The following is a 10316-nucleotide window of genomic DNA, read 5'->3' on the forward strand; positions in this document are numbered from 1 at the left end:
GTTCAAGTCATTGACAATCTATTTAAATTTGGCGAGACACAATATGCCATACAAAAAAAACACATATGTTGTTATATTACGTGAGTGCATACATAGTACAGAATTACATGAAATTGATGTTAATGATACTTTTGGGGACATATATTTGAAAGTAGAAGACGTATTTCTTCTCTCACAACGTGTTCAGGCATATGCACAGTCTGATTCGCTGTACTATAATTTCATTGTTGTCAATCTCAAAGCGATTGACATAAAAAAAATATTACACTCAATCAATGTTAATAATACTTCTCGGGGCATACATTTGAGAGTAGAAGATTTATCTCTTCTTTTACCACGTGTTCGGACATATGCACAGTCTGCTTCGCAAAGGAGGAATAGTTAAGTTCCCAAACATCAATAAATGTCAACCACAACTCAGATTTAAAGACATTCTTCAATATATCATTGACGCCTCTCAACAACAAATCGCTATTGCCAAGGTTCTTTTCCCAGCCATCATGTTCCCGCGCATGCGAACCACGAATAATAATCTTTGAATTTGGACATCTCTTTTTATATTCATACAAGTGTTGTTTAATATATCGCAGTCTTTCATCAAATGATGTCACAGTCCAACGTGTGTAATGAGCCCATGTGCCAAGTACTATTACAGTGTCACACGTTTTAATATTTTCCAAAATCTCGTATTCTAATGGAAAGCGGTCCAGTAATAGTTTTTGTTTAGTTGAGGCCAACGGGTGGAATAAAAAGAATAGAGTCATACCGTCGATGACAGCTTTTCCGCGCGTTTTCTTGTAAAGGAATTTTCGGATTTTTTTCGGAGTATTTTTATAATGTTCATCCCACGTGACATTATCGCTTGGAATACCAAGTAATTGATATAACTCTATAAACCACTGCCTTGATGTTGAGTCACCAAGAAAATATAACTCACTATATTCATTCAAACACACTCTACTAGACTGTCTGTCAAAACGAGTAGTTTGACAAACCAACGAATGCCAGGTGTTGTTGTTCCAGAAACCAGTAGGCTTGAATTCATCTATATATAGTCCGTCACTGCATATTGGAATTTCACTAAATAAAGATTGTAGTCCGAACGATGAGTCTGTTGATAAAGAGCACACCATTGTTAGCATGTGCATGATTAAAAAACAAAAGAAAAACTCACATACACGAAAAAAAAACACGATACCAGTTATGATTGTGTTACTTCCCTCGACATTACATATAAATGATAGCGTACAAGTAGCACTACAGTTTTTGTTTACATGTATATCGTTAAACCCTCACGGTTTCTGAACAATAGAATTAGTAAACTACAAAATTACCACGCAGATTAGCGATTAATTAATTAAGTTGTGTGTGCAAAAGATTTAAACCTTGGATGAGTACAATTCAATACTTATATAAAACCACCACTTGATAAAAGTAGAAGAATGCTTTCACTGTATATGTATTTCACAGTTGGCTCAGTTCACCATGTTTTATAGAATAATTTACCACACTTGTTTACGTGATTAAAGCGATAAAGACATGTACAGTATTATAATCTACTCACTATGTATGATCAATTTACTTGGGTTGCCGTTAATCTTCTGATAGGACCTGTTGATTAATAGTTGAAATTAGAAATCAGCTTACAAAGTAACATATACTAGTAGGTTAAAAAGGATAAACGTGAAGCCAAATGTCCCTTTTGTCTCGCACTTAAATTTTCGCATGCGGCTTATAATGGAATATAAGTGAAGGTGGTCAATATTCTTGAATGTGGAACTGCTATAAATACTTCTTAAATCGTTTGCTTCGGCTTTTAAAGTAAATACCTGGATGGTTAATTTGATCATAATTATAAAACAACAACAACAGTAAAAAAAATGCCTGACAAAAACAAAACACCTGACAAGTATAGATGGGTGAGCACATACTGTTTCACACGTGTAACGTAAAATATTTTATCTTGAACATCCTAATCAAATAGTGTTTGTCTGTTAGAGCCTGAGCTCTACACAAGTCAATGGGCAAGTATCTGAAATTAATCATAGTTTAGTTTATTACAACTTCCAAGTATGAACTTATGCCACAATTAGAATATTATTTTGTCAAACACACCACTAATATGGCTAATATGTGTGTGCATCCACAGAGGCGCGCATGATTTTTTTCATGGGGCGAGATGTGCTCACCAACCTTGCGCCAAAGCCGCGACCCTACTCGGGCATGCTCCCCTTAAAAATTTTGAACAATAGACCCTCTGAAACGCCATAATGTGAAAATTATGGTTGTTTCCAGTTTACACCGAGACAAAAACATATTTTAGGACTGGAAAACTAGATACAGACGCACAGCATGGAATACAAGTCATCTAAATATGAATTATCGACTGCACTTTGGGTACACAATTAATTTTATCTCATTAGACGGTATATTATATTGCTGGCATATGTAAATACCTGTGAAACATGTCTTCAAGGTGCTGCCTATTGTCCAATGATACCTTTGATGTATGAAAATAGTTTAAGTCCCCACATGCCAGACTCGCTGGTTTCTCACACAAAACAAGCGTTCTACCAAAAAGTGGATTTCTCATGTGTTCACACTGGTTGGTCCACGTCCCCTCACGACGCAGGTGACACATACTCGTCTCTTCTAAGCCACCTCTGCTGTAGACAGCTTGCCACGTCATTTTTTCCTTTTTTCTGAAAACGTCCTCAATGTACAGTGCAGCATCGCGAGTATGAACAAGCTGAATATCAATGAACGCTTCCCCACTCCATGCAGCGAAGAAGTATATACTGTATGTACCGTTGTCATAATCAACTACCTTGCCAATTATACTAGATTTGAGATTTGGATTGAACATCTTTGGTTTCCATATATCACCACCAAGAACGCGTTGCCTTCCGTTATCATCTTTGGCATCTATCATGATGTGTATATGATCAGCAAAGTGAAAATTTGAGATATTTCCTCTGATGCGAAATAAAGAGTTTTTAGCGCTGGTCATTCCCATACTTCCTAGCTCACCCAAGGTAATATTCCATGAAGGACGTTTTAAAGCCATTCTGTTGCTCACATTGTTTACTGGGAAACGCCATAGTGGGAAATTTGTGTTTGCTGAAAGTGCTTTCAGTGCCATGGGTGACACGTTAAATCCAGAAAAATGCTGCAAATGGGAATTACAGACAAAAATACATTTATGTTAAATTGTATATTATGTGGTTATTACGAGAATATCTCAATGTTAGACGAAGACAGTGCAGCGGAAGTATCGACCGACGTACAGGTATCCTCGTAATAACCTTATTATTATACATTTTGTCTTCCAAGGATACATTACGAGAATGCCGAAATCCAAAAAGTTTAGAACAGAATCAGCGAACTTCTTTGTGTGGAGTCCGGTTAAATTCTGGTGGCAGCCATGTTTGTTTTTATTATTAGAGGACGCTTACACGCGTAATAATTTCATATTTGGTATTCGCATTTCCCTATTTAGTAGGATGAAAAAATCCCGTAAAATACCGCAAAATATCGGCACGCTGTAACTAATGGCGCTACGGAGAGCATTTGTGTCTAGTTTATCAAAATCCTGAAGTTTCGGTAATTTTGCGACATGCGGAATTTTTTGTCACGCAATTTGCAGATACCTCGTAATGAGGTATAACCCCTAATAAAACATTATACATTAATGCACGAGACAAAAATATATGTTTATCAGCATTATCGATAGTAATAATATTTTTACAATATTTGAGATGTACTGATCTGAAACTACTTCAAAAATTGTAATTATTTTATTAATCGTATTATTCATTCTTATATTTTATACTACCATAATACTATTGAAGACAAATGACCGACGATTGAATGGCGCTTGCAAACTATGCGAAGCTGTACACTTCTTATTGAATATTACAGCGTTAGCGTCAGAGATATTTTTTTGAGATGGGTCTGAGGAGCATGCTCAGTCCGGGCAAAATATGGCGGGCTTAAAACGCGACTCCAGCAAACGTGCCTTATCAAATCTTCTGTGAATTGGATGTAACGATATATAAATCCTACTTGTCTATTTTATAACGTGATATTTAGTACCAAAATAATATTTCAGCGTCACCAAAAAGTATTACACCTGCCAAGTACAGAGCGAGTACAATGCTCCGACTGTTGACGAAGTGATTTAATCTTCAACATTTGTGCGTCGTAAAATATTTTAACCAAACAAATATTTAAAATCGCCTCTCCAACATATTTTTGTTTAAAGTAATTTGAACAGAATTATAAATAGCATACGTGGTTTTTAGTGTTCAATACTTTCATTCTGTTAATTCTGATCTTTACCTACGCCGTAGTCGTATATTCCAGTACAACGCATGATATAGTCCTGATATCCATTTAAAAATTGCACATCTTCTAAAGCTGACGTTATCACTTGCAATACCAAGCCAAACGCTGTCGAGCGAATTTATTTTATTGGGATGCGATAATCAGCAGTGTCGGGTCGTGTATTTCTTGTATATTACGCCGAAATGATTATTCTACCCAGAGAAATAGAAACAACCGACCTGACGGTCGAAATAGCCGCGCTGTAATACAATGACATTGTGTTAACCAAGTTAAGTAAGTCACAAAAAAGTAGTCTGTTCTGGCTGATAATCAAATAGCAACTAAACTAAAATTGTTCCAACAATATGCTCTAAAAATAAAGAATTAAGAATATTGTAGCAAAAAGAAAAATCTGCTAGACGTTTATCAAAGTTACCCAAATATAGCATATCACAGCATTTCGGCTGTTGGTTTTCGAGAAGAGGCCAAAACTTTGTTTTGATGGCGACGGGCAATCGCATATATGAATAGCTCCGCTTCGTCTAAGGCGACAACAACAGCGTTGAAAATCGACAATTTGGTAAATACGTTATGGGCACTTGTATTTTCTGTTTTCTATTTCACAAGTAAACGACATGCAAAAACACGCTGATAGGTGTTTTTCGATGGAAATAACAAGGATTTATTAACGTGGAAGAACGCGTTCGTGCTTTGAACACATGAGCTGACCAGTTATTATCTTATGACAGAGCTGCACGCAAAACTGATCGACCAATAAGAACGCGGCGCTACAATACCGGGCAGTGTCGATGAGATCATGCATATGGTTGATTGTAGGGAATAATGACGTACACTTAGCTGTGTGAACTTTGACCTAATAGTAGTTGTATGAGTGACAAATATTAATAAATAAAATGGACTTACATGTATTATTACCAACGTAACTATCCCAACAAATTCAATAATGGTCATGAAAAGCACCATCATCTAAAAAAAAGAAAAATAATGATATGAAATAACAGGTGATTTAACACCGAATATTAGTGTTTGTGTACATGCAATGTTGACAAGACGTAACAACCTGTGTACTTACGCCTTGTTTCAACCGACAGTTATTGATCTAACTAACGTCTCTCATGCATAAATTGTTAGGTTTGCAAATCAATAGCCGAATAAACAATGATTCGGATGCAACATCTCTCTCCGGGGTCTGATACAATGGAAACGAGCCAATCATATTACGAGAATCCGCTATCTTGTGACGAGCATTTTACCGTGTAGATAGTACACTGACGCAATGTAAACTCTTGAATAAATAATATTTACTAGTATCGCGTAAGTTCAGCTATGTATCCAAGCAGCCAGTGGTGTGTTTGGGATTGAACGGGATAGTGAAGCAAAAAAAAACATAGTGTCAATTCAGATGGGCCCTCCTGTGAGATATGAAGAGATCACGCAGAATCGCATGGTAGTTGGATGATCTCACAACGCATGACGCAGTTTTATTGTCTTGATCACCATGACAACCTGACTGCAAACATCATTCATCAGAGAGCTCGACGTGTGAGTTTGAGTGGACATCTGATTGACACCATAATTTAATGATTGACAAAAGTTTCAGTTTTGGTTCACACTGATTCCAGTACGATCGATCCGCGAGAGGTCCTCTGTCAGCGTGAATGGTCCAAGAAGGATGAGGTTGCTTACGCTTGTCGTTGATTTCCAAAGTTCGAAATTATTTACCTATTACATATGCTAGAGTTTTTTTTGGCATTGAAACAAATTACAAAAAATAATGATTTGTTTCTATGATGTCAAGTTTGTTACTGAAAACACCCCCTCACTCATGTGTTGATTTCTGCAATGTTGCATGCAATGTGACAACAGACAACAGTGGCTCAACTAAAGCCAATTTAATCACATTGGTACTAGCCACATTTGTAATGAATATTTTAGTCTGCTATTCAAATACTAGCATGACATCCCTTTCAACAATACCTATTTTTCTTTCGCCATTGTTCCGTGACTGCATTGGCTAATTGGAATTGTAAAATGCCACACAGTGTATTCTGCCCACGTAACACATATTTCGCCGAAATTTTGACAACAAAGAAATAACGCCAGCATATATATTTACCGCCTGGTAACGATTCACGTACGTACTTATGAAACTAATCTGCGAATGCCGAGTCCCAACACCAAACACATGCGAAAAAAATGTATTTTTCAATTGTTCCCAATCCAGCAGTTGAAATATAATTGAGGGTCATGAGTATACCAAATCAATCAATCATTTATTTCTCACAATAAAATAGAAAAAAATACAATACTACAGAAAAATGTTGTGGCATGTGAACGAAATTAACTAGAAGCTAAAAGCTTGTATCGTTAACACCTCAATTTATGGCAATAATATAATAATAAAAGTATACTGAAACAAATTAAACAATAGTAACATATGTTTTGTTCCATATACAAAATATAGCACTTAAAAATACAAATAAAGAGAGCAAATACACAAAAAAACATACAAGTAAAATTAACAATATGAAATAAGTGAATATTAATTATTTTAAACATTATATTTTATATCAATTCCTAGCAGTGAGGGATTTCTTATATTTATATTTAAACAGTTGTAATTTGTTTAAGTTTCTTAACACAGTAGGCATTTTATTCCAAAGTTTCATACCATGTCTTTTGATATTAAAGTCACATTTTTGAGATTTATGATAGAAGGAATGAATTTGATTTTTTTGGCGAGTGTTGTGATTGTGAATTGTTTGATTAGTATGAAAGAAATTTGTGAAAGAAGCTGGGAGAAGATTTTTGCAGTACTGGTACATAAACTGTGCTGTTTGTATTTTATTTATGTCAAAGATAGTCAGAGTATTTAATCACCTAAAATAGGGGTAGACTACTTTATTTATGGTGTGATTGTGTAATCATGCGTAATGCTTTTTTTTTGTAAAAGATACAATTATTGTAATTTTGACACATGTGTTTTCCCCCAGACAATGTTACAATAATATAAATTGGGCAAAATGACAGGATTGTAATTTTTTTGAAGACAAGATTGTGGCAAAATATTGTTAACATAAATTCATTATACCAACACCTTTGGCAACAGAGATAGTAACTTTTTTAATATGATGAGTCAAATTAATGTTTTCATCAATTATTGTCCCTAGAAATTTGGCGTCTTTCACTTGCTTTATTTTAGCTCCATTTATATAAATAGGTAAATCCACTGACCTGTGTTTTTTTTTTATTTTTATTTGAAAACAATATAAAGTTTGTCTTTTTAACATTGATAGATAGTTTATTTGCAGATAACCAGTTTGCTATATCAATTAATTCAAGGTTGATTTTGTGTTAGTGCATAGTTTAAATCTGTTACTATAAAACAGGTTTGTAACATCTGCAAACATAATTGGAGATATAGTCACTCAAACTACATTACTTCCTTAATTATTCATAGTAAAGTAATAAACATACTGAATAATACTATTTTGACTGCTAAAATATGCAAATGAACAAAATAGATTCTTCTACAAGTGAGTGTGTCGTCCGCTGAATAACTCAAAATTCTACAGACGTTGAGAATCCATCATATAAACAATATATATGTGGGTATGTATGCGTCGCGATATTCCAGTAGAGCACCTATCATATGAAAGCTTTAGGGGTGCGGAACAATAGCTGACAAAATAAGAGCGGTATATTACAAAGAAGTTAAATTAGCGTTCACATTAGCTATGCTAGAGCAAACCCGCTAAATCAATACTGAAAAAGAACCATTTAATTTATGTTTCCAATTTTTGTATGATTTAATTATATTATATATATTTACGAATGAACATATGATATGATTTTTTTATGTGTGATATTACATTTTGCCTTAACAATTTCCGATAAGCAGATGGATTTCAAAAAGTGGTTCACGGCACACGCTTTAATAAGTGGTGGGTCTGTCTTTTCTAAAAGTTAGCAATGAACACCAAACTTTTAGTAGGTCACGGTAGAACATTGGAATTTCAAGGTTATTTTTAGGAGGGATAGTCATAAAAAAAATGATATTACAGGTTCTGTATTTGTTGTAGAAAGTATTCGATGAATGTAAAGCAAGGATGTCTGATATTTGAATACAGGTATCTTTGTACTGCAGCCTGAAAACTGAAATACGCGTGGGTGAGTCTGCAAGACCATGACTACCTTCGGTTACTGGTAAGTAGACAATATGTTTTCGGACCCAATGACGTGCACGCCAAAATAACTTTAAAATAGCTTCTGTGGGCGAGTAATAAGATCATTGGGCGCGCTCTATGTGACATGTTTGGTGCATATTTTCCCACCATTCATGTTTTGTTTCAACTTTATCCAGTGTGCATTTCTGTCAAAGCTATTTCCAATGTAAGTGCCTAGTATTTTGAGACTGAGTGGTTTATCAGTGAGGCTGCATTCGAACATGCCCGTCGCACGGTATGTAGGCCCTGAGCTTTTTCCGGTCATAGTCGCAGTGATAGCACATTAAAATATCGGACAAACCGAATTCTGGGACATTCCTGAAATCAATATAGAGTAGCCCAGTAATTTCAAAAGATCGATGAAATTGCAGTCTTGAAGCGACGTCATTTTTTGGGATCACGGCGTAAACAAATCAAGGTCTTCCTCGAGCTCCAGCTAAAATCGTGCACGACTTTAGCGATTGCAAGAAAAATATACTTTTTATAGTTGGACGATGACACGCCGAATTTACGCAGGAAGTCTTTGAGCACGGTCATTCTGTCGAAGTCAGCTATGGTCGAAAACCTGAATCAGATGCAATAAATCACTCGGAAATTTAACGCACGACACTAGACACACGCACGATTTAGCGCTATTTTGATTCAAAGCTTGACCTCTATCACATGACTAGCAACCGGTTGCCAGGCAAATTTAGCCATCTCGCGAGATCTCGACCAAAGCGGAAAATAGCCTATTGTGTCGCTGGCCTGACATCGTTTTTGTTCGTGTTTATAATTTCGTTTATATTTTCGTCAGCGTTTTTAGATTTAATCGGTTTATTATTATTTGTTCCTGCGAGTTCCCCCAGTGGCGTTGGAAGATATATCATTTATTATAAGTTGTGTTGTATTTTTCAAAGTGGCGATGCCAGGAAGAACGTCTTTGCAATTCCGTTGAATGTGCCCTTTTTTGTGGCACCTGTAACGTTCTCAGTTGACAAATAAATTCTGTATTAACGCTCCCCGTGAGTAATAAACACGCCATCAAGTCTGTCTTGTCCACACAACATTTAAACTTGTCTTCTAAAAGACTTCACGTGTCGTAGTTCGGGTTTCTTACAATCGAGTGGTATGATGTGAATAGTGCTTACAATACGCCCATAACGAGCCAATTCTTTTTCTAGTACACTATTTGAAATAAAGGGAGGAACTCCCGACAAAACAACTTTAGTTGACGGCTTAACCAGAGGCTCAACATGAATATAACATAAATAAAACACAAATAAAATAAAATAAAATAAAAACTGGAGCCAATACCCGACTCACAAACAAGCTCAACCGGCGAGTCAACAAATTCAACAAAAACAATGACCTGTTCATTAGATCGTAACGCTGCAACAACGTTCTGCCCACCAATAATCTCAGCGATTGCTTGAACGTAAGCCTCAATGCTTACACCATCCACAGACTCGCATTTAAGTTTCCAGGCTAACCCGGCAAAGGGTCGCCATCTTGGATGCCAGCGTGGCATAATTCGAGTGATGGTATAACAAAATAACTAATCATTTGTAAATTCAATCCATCGAAAAAGTATAAAAAAAACAATTTCATAAACACTTTTTATTATAAAAATGCACTTTGAAAAGAAACATGATTTATAAACATAAAATTATTTGAATACATTCATATTGTGCCGAATAGGTGACAACATCTATGCTTAGAAACAGAAACAACCGTTACGTCATCATATAATTAAAGTGTTTG

The 10316-nt window shown here is 35.6% G+C and overlaps 1 protein-coding gene across 1 annotated transcript; it reads right to left on the reverse strand.

Moving 5' to 3' along the window:
- Positions 1–278: 278 nt before the first annotated feature.
- LOC102803814 (NXPE family member 3-like) lies at positions 279–10083 on the reverse strand. The gene is made up of 5 exons (XM_006819627.1): positions 9925–10083; positions 5251–5313; positions 2457–3169; positions 1565–1611; positions 279–1111 (listed from the first exon to the last, which is right to left on the reverse strand). Exons 1-5 carry the CDS (start codon positions 10081–10083, stop codon positions 279–281), a joined length of 1815 nt encoding a protein of 604 aa, XP_006819690.1.
- Positions 10084–10316: the final 233 nt, after the last annotated feature.

This window comes from Saccoglossus kowalevskii, chromosome 12 (assembly GCF_978046115.1).
Source record: "Saccoglossus kowalevskii chromosome 12, keSacKowa6.1, whole genome shotgun sequence".
Classification (NCBI taxonomy): domain Eukaryota; kingdom Metazoa; phylum Hemichordata; class Enteropneusta; family Harrimaniidae; genus Saccoglossus; species Saccoglossus kowalevskii.

What these genes read in the sequence shown, in the direction of transcription:
- LOC102803814 (XM_006819627.1), bottom strand. Translation starts at nt 10,083, where the DNA reads ATGCCACGCTGGCATCCAAGATGGCGACCCTTTGCCGGGTTAGCCTGG. An exon ending in CGTTACGATCTAATGAACAG is followed by an intron (nt 5,314 to 9,924) that starts GTCATTGTTTTT and finishes TCTTTTTTTTAG; the next exon opens with ATGATGGTGCTTTTCATGAC. An exon ending in AAGTAAATTGATCATACATA is followed by an intron (nt 1,112 to 1,564) that starts GTGAGTAGATTA and finishes CTTTATCAACAG; the next exon opens with ACTCATCGTTCGGACTACAA.